Source organism: Periplaneta americana, chromosome 2 (genome assembly GCF_040183065.1).
Source record: "Periplaneta americana isolate PAMFEO1 chromosome 2, P.americana_PAMFEO1_priV1, whole genome shotgun sequence".
NCBI lineage: Eukaryota > Metazoa > Arthropoda > Insecta > Blattodea > Blattidae > Periplaneta > Periplaneta americana.
The window spans coordinates 22,613,837-22,632,696 of NC_091118.1; the positions used below are offsets into that span (position 1 = coordinate 22,613,837).

The window sequence follows — 18,860 nt, forward strand, 5'->3', positions numbered from 1 at the left end:
TATTCAACAATGGCCTACAACGATCAACCAGAATCTCAATCAGAAATAGTTCAATATTCAACAATGGCCTACAACGATCAGCCAGAATCTCAATCAGAAATAGTTCAATATTCAACAATGGCCTACAACGACCAGCCAGAATCTCAATCAGAAATAGTTCAATATTCAACAATGGCCTACAACGATCAGCCAGAATCTCAATCAGAAATAGTTCAATATTCAACAATGGCCTACAACGACCAGCCAGAATCTCAATCAGAAATAGTTCAATATTCAACAATGGCATACAACGACCAGCAAGCATCTCAATCAGAAATAGTTCAATATTCAACAATAGCCTATTTAAAAATACAAAACCGTCCACTTTTATTAATTGAATAGTTTATTTTAGAAAAGGCACAAGTCACATTTTCCCAATTTTTCAGGAGAGACAAAAAACTATTTAAATTGAAGATTTTTTTTCAATTCTTTGTATTGCATCTTGGGAAGGATACTGAAAAATACACTTCACACACGAGTTCGATATTTTTTTTTTAATGAAAAGGGTTGTTTCTATGGATTTTTCTGTCTTGGACATGTGACGTTTCTAAACTAAACACACGAACAATGGGACTTCAAAAAGTGGACATATTACAAATCAATGCTTTAGTGAACAATAAGTGTACAAAATAGTGATAAACATGGAAATATGCCTCTTATTTTCTCTTTTGGCGTGAAAAACTTTGCTCTGTAGGTATTACCATGTGTTGTAGTTGACCAATCCACAATCGTCTCACAGAAAGACTTTGCCTGTACTTAAACATCCGAGAACTTTTTTGAAGTCGTCAATTTTTTTCTTCCATTAATGGGGTATTTTTTTCTTCAAAAGCTCGTTCATTCGATTATGTGCCCATTCTCAAATAAACGTATTTATTTAATCTCCATAGCAACAAATGTGTCCTTTCTACACTTAATAGAGTAGGCTATATTTTTAACATAACATCAATTTCCACAAAAATGTGACTTGTGCCCTTTCTAACACAAACGATTCAATTACATATTCACAAATCTGACGTTAAAATTATTGCTCATTGACCAACTGGACATCGAAAAATGGACTGAAAGCAAGCAGAACTATCCATTGACAACCGTTGCTAAAACAATGGAAGATACACACCTCTTATACTTTCCGTGTATTCTACTACAGGGACATAATTTTATTTTTACTTCAATTTTTATTGTACCTGAGTTTTTGACTGTACTTCACTCCCACCCCTTCTACTAATGAAGTTCAACCGTCCTCCACACAGATCCAACACCGCATATTATACAGTCATAGTAAACAGTACGTTCCAAAAATATGTTCGCGTTTTCCAGTGACAAAAGAGCTTTCAATATTGAATCATTTTCGCACAGGTACTGTCGCTCATTTGCCTACGTCATATCCCGGTTTCCCCCACCAGCTTTTATTCGTCAGCTAGTGGCTGGGCTGTCTTAGCTCTTTTCTGAGAACATTAATTTCTGTTAAGAATTGGACGTCTACGTAATATTATACAACTGTTTAAAATAACTTAAATAAAAGGACCTCGTTAAGTAATTGTCACGTGATTTCCACCCTTTCTACGACCCTACGACATAAGCACTTGGACGGACAGTAGATAGCATGTCTGAGTAATTTTATCTTTTCGGATCGGGCAGAAGTGAAGATTGAATTTACAGTACGTAAGGTACTCTTTTATAGAGTAGGTAAAGAATTATTTCAACATGAGTTACTAGTATGAAGAACGAAACTGGTAATTAGGATTAGGTACAATAGTCTATAGTGCGATAATATACACATTAGAACTGAAGCCTGTATCGAAATGAACGGCCACCATTTTAAAAAACGTGTTTAAATATCCATATTATGATTATTTTTCAATTTAACTTCGTTCTCTATATTGTAAGCTAATGTGCTGTAGACAGTAAAATATACACTGCATAATGAATACGTCCACATGGACAGCTCAGTTCGTGAGTAAAAACACTCATTGTTAATACTGTACTATATTTTGATTAAACAAAAACCTAATGAAAATTATCAAACTCAAAAGCGCAATATTTCCTAGTTTACGTAAAAGGATGAACTACTTTTCTTCCCTCCTATAGACCTACCTAGTGAAGTGATTTGTTTGTATATTACGCCAGTATCATCGAACTCCAGTCGTGGAAGGGGGTAACAAACGGCGTTGATCCAGAGGTATAGGCAAGTTAATATTAAAAATGTTAGTAAAAATAAAATGATGTCCCTGTACAAAACAGCAAAACAAAAGAAGATTTTTTTATTGCTTGACTGTCACTAAAAAACATGCTCTCAAACCTACATTAACTTCTAAAATGTAATTTTTATATACTTAATCGGCGTTGTCATGACGACTAACAGAATTACTCTGAAGTGCAATCCCTGTTTAACGAAATTTCATTGTACCGAATAATTTTAGGCTGCCCCGTCGAATTAGTAACTAAGGCCATGACATCTCTATATTTGTATCAGTTTCAGGTTGATTGAAGTTGAACACAAGACGCCGGACGTGTTTCAAGTACAGGCAGCGGAGGCGAATTTGACACACGCCTAAGCAAGCACTTTCCGTGTTTTGTATACGATTATTGCGTATTATAAAACCAAGACAATACAGTTATTGTATATAAGGGTAAATGGAGTCATACAAATGTTTGACGGAAACGATGCAGCTTTCATAACTAATGCCCAAACTCTTCTTGGTGACCCAAATATTAAAAAACACTGTGAATGTATTTCATCTAATTTTGGATTTATCTCCTCTACAATCGAATGTCTCGAAAAGACTGACATGAAATTGGTGGAGCAAATTTCGATAGTAAATAATCTCATCTCAAAAGTGAATGATCTGCAAGATGATACAAGCGAAAAGGTGTGTGCGAAATTGAACACAGTAATACCTACAAAAAAAAAAAAAAAAAACCGATGGTTTCAATTCATTATGCAAAATTGCAAGAGTTTTGTCAGATGACAAGTGCGATTGTTATCAACTTGATGTGGAAATGAATGATTGAAATATTTTACATATGGCCCTTGGTTTCAGCCGATGTTGAACGCAGTTTTTCCGCATACAAGGTTATACTATCCGACATTCGGCGATCATTTTCATTTGAAACTTTGAAAATGAATGTTGTTGTTCATTGCAGCGGGAACCGAAACTAAGCGAACAACATGCAAGAAAAGTAAGATACGAAATAGATGTGATAACTAAATTAATGTAACAGTTAAATATAGGGAAAGCAAACTTGTACGCCATATACGTTTTCGGTACTCTAAAACTGTAATGCAAAACTCTAAATATAAAAAAAAAAAAAACATATTTCCAGACTTATGTTTTACCACATTTGTGACAATTTAGGTATGACTTCCCAATCTCACCAGCATTTTAGACCTTTCCGATATTAACCCTTATCACGAGGTTTTCCCCCGGTTTATGGAGGTGATTCCTGGTGTTATTTGGAACAAAAAATGTAAATACAGTAATTAAGAAGTTACAACAGATTTTCGAAACACGCCATGGTGTATGTAGCACTAGACATGTTTGTGCAGTACTAACGATGTGTGTAGAATGTAATTTTAAACGCAGATTCTGTGTCAATGTCTGGTGTTATGCTGTGTGTGAGACCAGTTGCTGGGGTTACCGCAGCTTCTTGAGGAGGTTCCCCTGGAAACAAGACTCCAAATGTACGTCCAACATGACGGGACGCCTGCACATTTCTACCATGTGGTAACAGCTCAGATGAATCACCAATTCCCACATCGATGGATTGGTCGCGGGGGCCCTATCAACTGGCCTGCCAGATCCCCAGATTTAACACCCCTAGATTACTGCATTTGGGGATGGATGAAAGACTTCGTGTACCAGATTAGGGTGCAAACACGAGAAGAATTGATTCAATGCATTCTCGATGCCGCGGCGACAATAAGGAACTAACATGTGAAGTTACGAAATGCTACACGCGCGGTTCACATCAGTGCGAATCTTTGCCTTCAGATGCAGGGAGGAAATTTAGAACATTTGCTTTAAATCCACTCTACATGCAAGAGACTGGTACAAAATGAAACAATTGTTTTTATCCTAACTATGATTTCCATTTTTGTCAGTGGCATCCTCAAATAAAAAAAGTTGTTTCTGCTTTTTTTTTTTTTTTTTTTTTTTTCAAATTGCCGTAACTTCTTAATTGTGAATGTCACCTCATTACTATATTTACATTTCTTGTTCCAAATAACACCAGGAATCACCTCAATAAACCGGGGGAAAACCTCGTGATACACCCTGTATACAATTATTGTATTATCTTGATTTTATAATACGCAATAATCGTATACAAAACACGGAACGTGCTTGCTTAGGCGTGTGTCAAATTCGCTTCCGCTGCCTGTACTTGAAACACGTCGAATACATTCTGCCCGGCGTATTTGTTCGCCTGCAATCTAATACAAATACACGGCCCTAGTTAAGCTATAACGAAATTTCCTGTAAACACAATCAATTACTAAAGCAATGTGTATTACTCACCAGGGATGGGCTGCTGAAGAGTCCATATTCTCCTTCTGTAGAAAATGTCTTTGAACTGTATGTTGACGGCCAATTTCTTCGGAAACCGGTACTCTATTTTCTGATAGTTCTCTGCATGAAACTTGTTATTGTTATTAGTACCCTGTTTCGACGGATTTACGAGAGTCACCAACTCCTCACTGTCGACGATAATTCCATTTGTCAAAGTCGTTTCTTCAAATCTATTATCCATCGACGACACAGATGGAGTCTTCAAACAACACGAAGTCTCACGAAGTCCCTTCCTAGAGCCCTGAGCGCTTTGCTTCATGTTGATGGCACTCATAACACTTTCAAACAACAAAAACTCAAAGTAAATTACTTCTCATAGCTTCAGTAGCCTCTATTTTTTATGCTTTGAACCACTACGTACTTTGAACTGCGTATAACAAACAGGACTGTAGTTAGAACAGGCAATAAACCTTGCGTTTGAGGTTATCGCTTATCGCTAGCTTTGTGTTGGACAAGGAACTCGCGGCATGAAAATCGTTAACTAAAGCACACACATTGCGTTTTTATGTAACTTCAAGTTTAATTTAAAATAATACACTTTTAATATCTATCTTCGCGTTTCTAAATGGTATTAATGGATACACCGCGCAATACAACATGTATCTATGGTAACGTATCAATATTCTTGGTTAATTTTTCTTCACAGTGTAATAAAAAAATATATAGTTAAATATTTCTATCAAAATTAGGTATTAAGTATCACGTAAGGGGTTTGTTAAGAAGCCTATATTTCTCATTTACTAAAACTTCAAATGCGTTTCCTTTTATGTACAGTTTCATTGATTCAGAGCCTGTTTTAACACTCGGTAGACGCTGCCGTCCTGCAACAGGTTCCACGAACCGTCTGCACCGTTCAAAGGCTACCCCACTACTGATTCGACCGACATAGCACAGAAAGCGTCAGCTGCTACAGCTACACAGTTTATATATAGCAACAAGAGGGTAGGCTACCCAGCAGGCGCGCAGTACCCACGTGGTACACACACTGTCTATGACGATGAACAGAGATTCTGCGAATTTCTTTTTGCTCTAACACGTCTCTGTAGAAGATGGATCCCTTTCGTATATATTAAAGTCCATCTGATTTATATGCCATCAAACTTGACCGCTGTCAGTGTTGGCAACCTTTGTTCGTTAGACGTACAAGGATGAAGAAAATATTGGATTCGCTTTATATTGTGAAGGTTATAAGTTCACTTCAATATATTCTCTTCACTTGAACGTTTCGTATCACAATAATGTAAAGCAGGAAATATTGGATTAGCTTTATATTCTGAAGGTTATAAGTAAGGAGCGGATTTCTGTGTAATTTAATATTATTTTTGCGTGTGATAAAACACAATTAACAAAGTTAAAAATTCCGAACATGAAGTTTCAAGTTTAAAACCCGAATTGTATTTCACATAAAAACACATATTTTCACAAAAAAATTATGTAAATACATATTTTTCAGGAAATCTATTATAAACACATAAATCTTGGAGTATTTTTATTTGAATAATTTTTTACAAGAACTTTTAAACATTTTAAAACTAAATCAATTATGTCACTCAGAAATACGTTATCTTTTTAAGAATTCTTGGTTGCTTCGTGTTTCTAAGCGCTGTGTGGTGTATCCGTGATCCATTTTTGTAATAGTATCGCCTCAAGTTCTGAGAACTGCTAGACAGCATATCAGTATTATTATTAGAGAATAAATTAACATGGACAAGAAGGAGAGAACTTGAAACACATAATTAGGAATGTTTATTGTTTCTGAAGATGATATTTAATTTAAACAAATCTCTCGTCTCTCGCTCATGTCCATCAAGTAAGGCAATACGTCTTGTTGTGATTCCCTGTTATCGGGCTTCGTCAATCGATATCCTTCAAGATATACTGAAAAATGGTTGTTTAAAAAACGATTTGGCTTTTCTATTAGCAAATCTAAGCTTTTTGTGTGACACCATAAAAAAAACTCGAAACATCCAAAAACCTGTTGCCTGAAACAGGGAGCTGCGTGCCGTGGAAATTAAACTAGACTCGCTACCAGGTTCAGAAGTACAAGTATTAAGGGACAAATTCCAGAATGTGTTTGGGAAAAACAGTGGATATAAAAAAATGTGTAAAGTTGCTCAAGTATTGGAGGGTGTGCCTGTAGGTGAAATTGACGGTGTTTGTGTTTGTGACATTCCTCTCTTTAAATATGCACGTCTGACGTCCTGTGATGTGGACAGATCGTTTTCACAGTATAAGTCGTTGTTCAGAGATAATCGGCATGCATTTGTGATGGAGAATTTGGAGATGACCTTTGTTGTTCACTGCAATTCTCGGACAACTACTAGCACTCAAGTGTGGTTGGTGAGTACCTAGTAACATTTTTTTTTCAAGCTAAGTAAGGTATTTTTGTCATAATAAAAAAAAAATATTTTTTTTATTTTTAGCAAATATTTTCGTACTTTTTAGCACATAAAAAATAAATATATTTAAATTTTTTAGCACATAAAAATCCGCTCCCTAGTTATAAGTCCACTTCAATATATTCTCTTCACTTGAACGTTTCGTATCACGATAATGTAAAGCATCATATCTGGCGTGTGGCTTAATATTTTTAGTAGGTTATTTTACGACGCTTTATCAACATATTAGGTTATTTAGCGTCTGAATGAGATGAAGGTGATAACGCCGGTGAAATGAGTCCGGGGTCCAACACCGAAAGTTACTCAGCATTTGCTCATATTGGGTTGAGGGAAAACCCCGGAAAAAACCTCAACCAGGTAACTTGCCCCCACCGGGAATCGAACCCGTGCTACCTGGTTTCGCGACCAGACGCGCTGACCGTTACTCCACAGGTGAGGACTTGACTTAATTGGAAAAAAAATTATTTAACAATATTTTCACCGTTACAATTACAATATATAAAAATTAAATATAAACATTTACATAGAGATAAAAAATTTTACAGGAGAAAAAGTTCGTCCAAAGGGCTGGACTCTGGAAGAGTACCCAAAACGCTCATTGCATTTCCGCGTTGAATAGCAATACTTAAGCGTTGACGCAAATAAGTAGTGCAACAGCGATCACCAGTAATGGAGATCAAAATTTGGTCGATTTGAGATACCAAAACTTTAGCGTCATGACTCCAAGGACCGAAGGTCTCCACAGCAAATGGGACAAAGATATAATTGTCTAAAAGATGAGCATATTTATTGACTTTCTTCTTCACGGCTAATTCAGCAGCAGATGCTGCGTGTCTGGAGGTATTCGGTAAGTGAGATGGAGCTAGAGTGTCAACGCAAGTGGAGTCCCAAATTAAAGATTTTCTTCTAGACCAAGGAATTTAGGTGAGACCATCGGGTCGCTTACCATCTGCGCGACTAATACCTTGGCTTAATATGTTAACGGAATTTATTCACCCCAAAAAATAGATATATTTTTCTTGCAAAATTGTAATAAATTCTAAAGGTACCAACTGGTTATCTTAGCTTTAAGTATTATAATTACATCCTTCAAAATGTATTATTTCAATTTACGACACATTACATCCACAAGAAGTTTAGAGTTTATTTTTTATCTCCGAGCACATCTTCAACTTGTAACTGATTAGCTAAAATACAGCATTTTCGTTGACAGTTGACCTGTTGAAAATTTCTATAATTTCTAGCTATAAAAAATTTTTTTGTAATACCAAACTTTCTTTTCTTCATTCATTATTCATAATAAATTATACTAAATATATACGCCGTAATTATTTAAAACATGTTGAAAGCTTTACCAATAACCAAAAATGTATTTAAAAATAGGCTTAAGGACTTTACTAATAGACGGTAGTATTAATATTATACACACTATTTAAAGGGTGTAATTGATATCTTTTTATTTGAAGTGTTCTATCAGTGAGGAAGTGTGTTGTTTCAGTGAAGTGTGTAGTGTCAGTGAAGTCTATTATGTAAGTGAAGTGTGTTTGTGTCAGTGAAGTGGCTGTGCAAAGTATTTGAACAGTGAAATGGTTTTGAAGTGTTAGTGAAATCAGGATAGAATCAGTGCAGTGAGTGAGTTGACAGCGAAATAAGTGTAGTGCCGAAAGGTACTTGTGCAGGTATGAACTTAGTTCGAACTTAGGATTAAGATACAAATTAGATTTACTTTAAATGTTATCTTAAGTGATCGTGCTTCATTTAATGTAGGATGTTCTTTGTTGTTGTTGTTGTTATTATTATTATTATTATTATTATTATTATTAATCATTATTATTTATTGTTTTTTTATTAGTTGTGTTTATTATTAATTGTCATTATTGAGTGTAATCAGTTACCACTGTCACCGGGTATATACCCATTTGCAGTGTGAATAAATACATACATGTTAACGGAATTTATTCACCAGAAAAACTCTTTACTTAGAAGATTCTAATAAATTCTGAAGGTACGACTAGTTTTCTTAGGTTTGAATTTTATAAATAAACCTTCAAAAATGTATTATTTCCATTTACGATACCTTACAAGTACCTATAAGCATTTTATAGTTTATTTTTCCACCTTATATATATCTTCAATTTGGAGCTTATAAGCTAAAATACAGTCTTTTCGTTGAAAAATTATATAATTTCCAGCCATAAAACATTCCATGAAATGTTGAACTTTCTTTTCCTAGTTGATCACTGATAATAATTAATACTTTCTAGAAACAGAAACAGGCTCAAACAGGAGTATATATAAATCATCAGTTTTTATTTTCTTCTTTAATTAATCCAAGACAGTTTAAACTTGTAACTTTTATTGCATTAATTTAACGAATATCGCAGAAACTCTGTTCACAGTATTTTAGTTTCCTGTCACAAGATGCTTCCTGGTCTTAATATTTTACGTTGTCTCAAACCAAAGATTGTTATATTAACATATCGTAACTTAAAGATTAGACTGAACTATTTTTCCTATGATAATGTTAAATTTAATTAATTTATTTTTTAGTTGGGAGGCACTATAGCAATTATATAGCCTATCGCTTGAGAATATCGCGTGATTCTAGTGATATTAATTCTTACTTAATTGGACGTGCTTGTTTTGGTAGAGAAATAACATAGCAATTATATATCACTTGAAAATATCACCTGATTATACTGATTGCTGTCTCTTTAATTACAAATGTTTAAGTAGAGAGGTAATATAGCAATTTATATATCGCTTGAAAATATTATTGTTTTGGTAGAGAGGTAATATAGCAATTATATACAACACTTCAAAATATCACCTGATTATACTAATTGCTGTCTCTTTAATTACAAATGTTGTAGTAGAGAGGTAATATAGCAATTTACATATCGCTTGAAAATATTATTGTTTTGATAGAGAGGTAATATAGCAATTATATACAACACTTCAAAATATCACCTGATTATATTGATATTGCTGCCTATTTAATTACATGTGTTTGTTTTGGTAGACAGGTAACATAGAAATTATATATCGCTAGAAAATATCACCTGATTATACTGATATTGCTGCCTATTTAATTCCACGTGTTTTAGTAGAGGTAATATAGCAATTTATATATTGCTTGAAAATATTATTGTTTTGATAGAGAGGTAATATAGCAATTATATACAACACTTAAAATATCATCTGATTATATTGATATTGCTGCCTATTTAATTACATGTGTTTGTTTTGGTAGACAGGTAACATAGAAATTATATATCGCTAGAAAATATCACCTGATTATACTGATATTGCTGCCTATTTAATTCCACGTGTTTTAGTAGAGGTAATATAGCAATTTATATATCGCTTGAAAATATTGTTTTGGTAGAGAGGTAATATAGCAATTATATATCACCTGATTATACTGATAGTGCTGCCTAGTTAATTACATATGTTTTAGTAGAAAGGTAATATAGCAATTAATATATCGCTTGAAAATATCACTCTTATGGTAGAGATTTAATATAGCAATTATATATCGCTTAAAAATATCACCTGATTATACTGATAGTGCTGCCTATTTAATTACATATGTTTTAGTAGAAAGGTAATGTAGCATTTATATATCGCTTGAAAATATCATTGTTATGGTAGAGATTTAATATAGCAATCATATATCGCTTCAAAATATCACCTGATTACACTGATATTGCTGCCTACGTAATTACACATGTTTTAGTAGAGAAGTAGTATAGGAATTTATATATCGCTCGAAAATATCATTGCCTTGGTAGATAGGAAATATAGCAGTTATATATATCACTTCACAATATCACCTGATTATACAGATATTGCTGCCTATTTAATTACATGTGTTTGTTTTGGTAGAGAGGTAATATAGCAATTTATATATCCCTGTCAATTTAATTACATATGTTTGTTTTGGTAGAGAGGTAATATAGCAATTTATATATCGCTTGATTATATTGATATTACTGTCTATTTAATTACACGTGTTTGTTGAAAATATAATTGTTTTGGTAGTGAGGAAATATAGCAATTATATTTCACTTGAAAATATCGAAAAAATAATACTGATATTGCTGCCTTTTTAATTATATGTGTTTGTTTTGGTAGAGAGGTAATATAGCAATTACATTTCACTTGAAAATATCGCAAAATCATACTGATATTGCTGCCTATTTAATTACATGTGTTTGTTTTAGTAGTGAGGTAATATAGCAATTATATTTCACTTGAAAATATCGCAAATCATACTGATATTGCTGCCTATTTAATTACATGTGTTTGTTTTAGTAGTCAGGTAATATAGATATTATATTTCACTTGAAAATACCGCATACTCATACTGATATTGCTGCCTATTTAATTACATGTGTTTGTTTTAGTAGTGAGGTAATATAGCTATTATATTTCACTTGAAAATATCACAAAATCATACTCATATTGCTGCCTATTTAATTACATGTGTTTCTTTTAGTAGTGAGGTAATATAGCAATTATATGTTACTTGATAATATCGCAAAATCATACTGATATTGTTGCCTATTGAATTACATGTGTTAGTTTTAGTAGTGAGGTAATATAGCTATTATATTTCACTTGAAAATATCGCAAAACTATACTGATATTGCAGCCTATTTAATTACATGTGTTTGTTTTAGTAGTGAGGTAATATAGCAATTATATGTCACTTGAAAATATCGCAAAATCATACTGATATTGCTGTCTATTTAATTACATGTGTTTGTTTTAGTAGTGAGGTAATATAGCTATTATATTTCACTTGAAAATATCACAAAATCATACTCATATTGCTGCCTATTTAATTACATGTGTTTCTTTTAGTAGTGAGGTAATATAGCAATTATATGTTACTTGATAATATCGCAAAATCATACTGATATTGTTGCCTATTGAATTACATGTGTTAGTTTTAGTAGTGAGGTAATATAGCTATTATATTTCACTTGAAAATGTCGCAAAACTATACTGATATTGCAGCCTATTTAATTACATGTGTTTGTTTTAGTAGTGAGGTAATATAGCAATTATATGTCACTTGAAAATATCGCAAAATCATATTGATATTGTTGCCTATTGAATTACATGTGTTTGTTTTAGTAGTGAGCTAATATAGCTATTATATTTCACTTGAAAATATCGCAAAATCATACTGATATTGCTGCCTATTTAATTACATGTGTTTGTTTTAATAGTGAGGTAATATAGCAATTATATTTCATTTGAATATATCGCAAAATCATACTAATATTTCTGCCTATTTAATTACATGTGTTTGTTTTAATAGTGAGGTAATATAGCAATTATATTTCACTTGAAAATATCGCAAAATCAAACTGATATTGTTGCCTATTGAATTACATTTGTTTGTTTTAGTAGTGAGGTAATATAGCTATTATATTTCACTTGAAAATACCGCAAAATTATACTGATATTGCTGCCTATTTAATTACATGTGTTTGTTTTAGTAGTGAGGTAATATAGCAATTATATTTCACTTGAAAATATCGCAAAGTCATACTGATATTGCTGCCTATTGAATTACATGTGTTAGTTTTAGTAGTGAGGTAATATAGCTATTATATTTCACTTGAAAATGTCGCAAAACTATACTGATATTGCAGCCTATTTAATTACATGTGTTTGTTTTAGTAGTGAGGTAATATAGCAATTATATGTCACTTGAAAATATCGCAAAATCATATTGATATTGTTGCCTATTGAATTACATGTGTTTGTTTTAGTAGTGAGCTAATATAGCTATTATATTTCACTTGAAAATATCGCAAAATCATGCTGATATTGCTGCCTATTTAATTACATGTGTTTGTTTTAGTAGTGAGGTAATATAGCTATTATATTTCACTTGAAAATATCGCAAAATCATGCTGATATTGCTGCCTATTTAATTACATGTGTTTGTTTTAGTAGTGAGGTAATATAGCTATTAAATTCCACTTGAAAATATCGCAAAATCATGCTGATATTGCTGCCTATTTAATTAAATGTGTTTGTTTTAGTAGTGAGGTAATATAGCTATTAAATTCCACTTGAAAATATCGCAAAATCATGCTGATATTGCTGCCTATTTAATTACATGTGTTTGTTTTAGTAGTGAGGTAATATAGCTATTAAATTCCACTTGAAAATATCGCAAAATCATGCTGATATTGCTGCCTATTTAATTACATGTGTTTGTTTTAGTAGTGAGGTAATATAGCTATTATATTTCACTTGCAAAAATCGCAAAATCATAGTGATATTGCTGCCTATTTAATTACATGTGTTTGTTTTAGTAGTGAGGTAATATAGCTATTATATTTCACTTGAAAATATCGCAAAATCATGCTGATATTGCTGCCTATTTAATTACATGTGTTTGTTTTAGTAGTGAGGTAATATAGCTATTATATTTCACTTGAAAATATCGCAAAATCATGCTGATATTGCTGCCTATTTAATTACATGTGTTTGTTTTAGTAGTGAGGTAATATAGCTATTAAATTCCACTTGAAAATATCGCAAAATCATGCTGATATTGCTGCCTATTTAATTACATGTGTTTGTTTTAGTAGTGAGGTAATATAGCTATTAAATTCCACTTGAAAATATCGCAAAATCATGCTGATATTGCTGCCTATTTAATTACATGTGTTTGTTTTAGTAGTGAGGTAATATAGCTATTAAATTCCACTTGAAAATATCGCAAAATCATGCTGATATTGCTGCCTATTTAATTACATGTGTTTGTTTTAGTAGTGAGGTAATATAGCTATTATATTTCACTTGAAAATATCGCAAAATCATAGTGATATTGCTGCCTATTTAATTACATGTGTTTGTTTTAGTAGTGAGGTAATATAGCTATTATATTTCACTTGAAAATATCGCAAAATCATGCTGATATTGCTGCCTATTTAATTACATGTGTTTGTTTTAGTAGTGAGGTAATATAGCTATTATATTTCACTTGAAAATATCGCAAAATCATGCTGATATTGCTGCCTATTTAATTACATGTGTTTGTTTTAGTAGTGAGGTAATATAGCTATTAAATTCCACTTGAAAATATCGCAAAATCATGCTGATATTGCTGCCTATTTAATTACATGTGTTTGTTTTAGTAGTGAGGTAATATAGCTATTAAATTCCACTTGAAAATATCGCAAAATCATGCTGATATTGCTGCCTATTTAATTACATGTGTTTGTTTTAGTAGTGAGGTAATATAGCTATTATATTTCACTTGAAAATATCGCAAAATCATAGTGATATTGCTGCCTATTTAATTACATGTGTTTGTTTTAGTAGTGAGGTAATATAGCTATTATATTTCACTTGAAAATATCGCAAAATCATGCTGATATTGCTGCCTATTTAATTACATGTGTTTGTTTTAGTAGTGAGGTAATATAGCTATTATATTTCACTTCAAAATATCGCAAAATCATGCTGATATTGCTGCCTATTTAATTACATGTGTTTGTTTTAGTAGTGAGGTAATATAGCTATTAAATTCCACTTGAAAATATCGCAAAATCATAATGATTACATGTGTTTGCAAGCCTGGAATAAAAACTAGACTTGCAATATCTTCACTCACATTGTGCGCACTCTTAAGGTAGTTCTCACTTGCACTTATACACATGCTTTCTCGGTCACTTTTGCACTGTAACACGATGACAGTTCGCCAGCAGATGATGGCTGTGTTTTCATCGTCGACCGTCACAGTAGCCTCCGATGTCCAAACTGTGTTGACTGCCAGCAGCTGTTGACCATCGTGTCTCCCACACGAGACAGACCTGCAATGAATAGTAACAACTGTACTTGTCGCCTGCCAGATCTCGCATGAAGCCTGTATTCGTAGTGTGACATTCAGACCGCTTGCGTAAGAAGTGCGGTGTGCGTCAAGGTGTGGGAAATCGATCGCAGTTTTGCCAACATACTTAGGGCTCCCAGATTTCAAAACCAAAAACCGGGGCAAACAGTGCCGCCAACTTATATGCGTCCGTGGGACCAGAGACCATTCAATAATTGGTCGCATTATTATTATTATTATTATTATTATTATTATTATTATTATTATTATTATTATTATTATTGTCCCTATCACTATGGCATAGCGTCTTCAGATTGCGGATAGAGAAGACGGCCTCCAGATGTGGAAGGTAGCTGAGAATATATTGAAAAAACAGTCGCGGAGAGTCAATAAGAGGTGGTCCTCCAGCATGGGAAGTTGGGCGAAAGGCTAAAAATCCATCACCGTGAAAAAGAGCACGTTTTTTTACTTGATTATTTAACGACGCTGGAACAACAGTAACAAACATAAATGACACTCGGGAGAAAATTAAACACAGAATAAATATGGGAAATGCCTGTTATTATTCGGTTGAGAAGCTTTTATCATCCAGTCTGCTGTCAAAAAGTCTGAAAGTTAGAATTTATAAAACAGTTATATTACCGGTTGTTCTTTATGGTTGTGAAACTTGGACTCTCACTTTGAGAGAGGAATATAGGTTAAGGGTGTTTGAGAATAAGGTGCTTAGGAAAATATTTGGGGCTAAGAGGGATGAAGTTTCAGAAAAATGGAGAAAGTTACACAAAACAGAACTGCACGCATTGTATTCTTCACCTGACATAATTAGGAACATTAAATCCAGACGTTTGAGATGGGCAGGGCATGTAGCACGTATGGGCGAATCCAGAAATGCATATATAGAGTGTTAGTTGGAAGGCCGGAGGGAAAAAGACCTTTAGGGAGGCCCGAGACGTAGATGGGAAGATAATATTAAAATGGATTTGAGGGAGGTGGGATATGATGATAGAGAATGGATTAATCTTCCTCAGGAAGGGACCAATGGCGGGCTTATGTGAGGGCGGCAATGAACCTGCGGGTTCCTTAAAAGCCAGTACGTAAGTAAGTAAGAGAGTATTAACTACTACGTTATTTAGCGTCGATGGGATTGGTGATAGCGAGATGGTATTTGGCGAGATAATGCGGAGGATTCGCCATAAATTACCTGACATTCGCCTTACGGTTGAGGACAACTTCGGAAAAAACCCAACCAGACAATCAGTCCAAGCGGAGATCGAACCAGCGCCCGAGCGCAATTCCGGTTCGGCAGGCAAGCGTCTTAGCTGAATGAGCGAGAGCTTGTTACGAAACCCCAACATAAGCCTCTGACTGGAACTGATTCTTTAATTTCTATCATTACTAGTGGCTTGTGCAGCAAATGCTACAAACTATGTTCATTACAATTCAAATTAAATTTTTCATATTTATTTCCAATGAAGAATATCAGACATTTTGGAAGCCCCTATCCTAATATCCTAAGCAAGATTAATCCAGTCTCTATCATCATATCCTACCTTTCTCAAATCGATTTTAATATTATCCTCCCATCTACGTCTGCCTTCCTCAAGGTCTTTTCCCTTCAGGTCTCCCAACTAACACTCTATACCATTTCTAGATTAACCCATACGTGCTACATGCGCTGCCACCTCAAACGTCTGGATTTAATGTTCCTAATTATGTTAGATGAAGAATACAATGCTTGCAGTTCTGCGTTGTGTAACTTTCTCCATTCTCCTATGACTTCATCCCTCTTAGCCCCAAATATTTTCCTAAGCAACTTATTTTCGAACACACTTAATCTCTCTTCCTCTCTCAAAGTGAAAATCCAAGTTTCACAACCATAAAGAACAACCGGTAGCATAATTGTTTTATACATTCTAACTTTCAGCTTTAAATATCTATACCATACCGCAATTAAATATATGCAAAAGACCCATACCACTTGACTAATAACTATTAAAAATATTTTACTTTACTAACAATATTGTTATCTTACGTACGTTTTGTATAAACTTCTACGAGTATATAGCCGTCACTCAGTAAATATTATAGAAATGAAGATCTAACTTCAGATATTCTCTACGCCTACTTATATAACCCCAAAAGGTTTCGCTTTCATATCATCAATAAAGCATTAATCTATATAATTGGTGACAAATACATCATGGCATTCACTGTAATAATATTTCATTTTTAATGGTAATAATGTCATGAAACATTCTTAAGTTTTGTAGTTTTTAATATCCAATACACAGACAGCTGTACTCAGAAAATTACACACCAGAGAATTTCTGTTTAGTAAGTCTTGAAGTTTTTAATAACCAATATTACAGAAACGTTCAGAAAAAGTTACACAATTGAAGCTCGACATATTGGCATTATGTCACCCATCTGAACTCTAAATATGTTAGCAATCCTGCAGGTCATAGCCTTCGTGTGATATTGTTTATTGTAGTGTGTTTGTGTTTTGTTTTGTTTTATTCTGAAAAGGCCATTACCTATTTCTCAAAACTGACGACAGATGAATTTTGTAAAATAGGAAAATGATGTAGGAAAATTGACATTTTACTAAAAATTACTATTTTTCTGAAAAACTTTGGGTTCCAAGCTTCAAAATGAGGGGTCATTTATTAAAATCCGTTCAGTCGTTTTCCCGTAATTTCCATTACCAGTTCAAATTATATATATACAGAGACATCATTTTATTTTTACTTCAATTTTCATTGTACCTGACTTTTTTAATGTACTTCACTCCCACCCCTTCTATTATTGAAGTTCAACCGTCCTCCACACAGATCCAAGACCGCATATACAGTCTCAGTAGCCTTACGGTCATAGCAAACAGTACGTTCCAAAAATGTGTTCGCGTTTTCCAGTGACGAAAGAGCTTTCAATATTGCATCATTTTCGCACAGGTACTGTCGTCCATTTGCCTACGTCGTATCCCGGTTTCCCCCACCAGCTTTTATTCGCCAGCTAGTGGCTGGGCTGTCTTAGCTCTTTCTCTCAGAACATTGGACGTCTACGTAATATTATACAACTGTTTAAAATAACTTAAGTAAAAGGGCCTCGTTAAGTAATTAACTGTCATGTGATTTCCTCCCTTTCTACGACCCTACGATATAACCACTTGGACGAACCAGTAGATAGTATGTCTGAGTAATTTTATCTTTTCGGATCGGGCAGAAGTGAAGATTGAATTTACAGTGCGTAAGGTACTCATTTATAGAGTAGGTACAGAATTATTTCAACATGAGTTACTAGTACGAAGGACGAAACTGGTAATTGGGATTAGGTACAATGTCTATAATGCGATAATATGCACAAAAGAACTGAAGCCTGTACCGAAATGAACGGCCACCATTTTAAAAAATGTGTTTAAATATCCATATTATGATTATTTTTCAATTTAACTTCATTCTCTATATTGTACGTTAATGTGCTGTAGACAGTATAATATACACTGCATAATGAATACGTCCGCATGGACAGCTCAGTTCGTGAGTAAAAACACTTATTGTTAATACTGTACTGTACTTTGATTAAACAAAAACCTAATTAAATGATCAAACTCAAAAGCGCAATATTTCCTAGTTTACGTAAAAGGATGAACTACTTTTCTTCCCTCCTATAGACCTACCTAGTGAAATGATTTGTTTGTATATTACGCCAGTATCATCGAACTCCAGTCGTGGAAGGGGGTAGCAAACGGCGTTGATCCAGAGGTATAGGCAGGTTAATATTAAAAATGTTAGTAAAAATAAAATGATGTCCCTGTATATATATGTATATGTATATATATACATATACATATATATACAGGGACATATATATATATATATATATATATATATTTATTTATTATCATTATCTGTTATCGTGATACGTGGTGGATTTCTCATTGAAGTCAGTAAATAATAGTTTTCTTTTTTAATAAGTAAGGATGCACGGTTG

General features: G+C 33.5%; 1 protein-coding gene across 1 annotated transcript in view; it reads right to left on the minus strand.

Moving 5' to 3' along the window:
• Window positions 1-18,860, minus strand: part of LOC138716020 (ATP-binding cassette sub-family G member 1) — a 356,377-nt gene that overhangs the window by 174,247 nt on the left and 163,270 nt on the right. Inside the window, exons 2-3 of the mRNA XM_069848948.1 lie at window positions 14,655-14,853; window positions 4,557-4,885 (exon numbers count right to left, since the gene is read on the minus strand). Coding sequence (XP_069705049.1) covers window positions 4,557-4,881 — 325 coding nt within the window. The 5' untranslated portion in view covers window positions 4,882-4,885; window positions 14,655-14,853. The remainder of the gene's footprint in view (window positions 1-4,556; window positions 4,886-14,654; window positions 14,854-18,860) is intronic.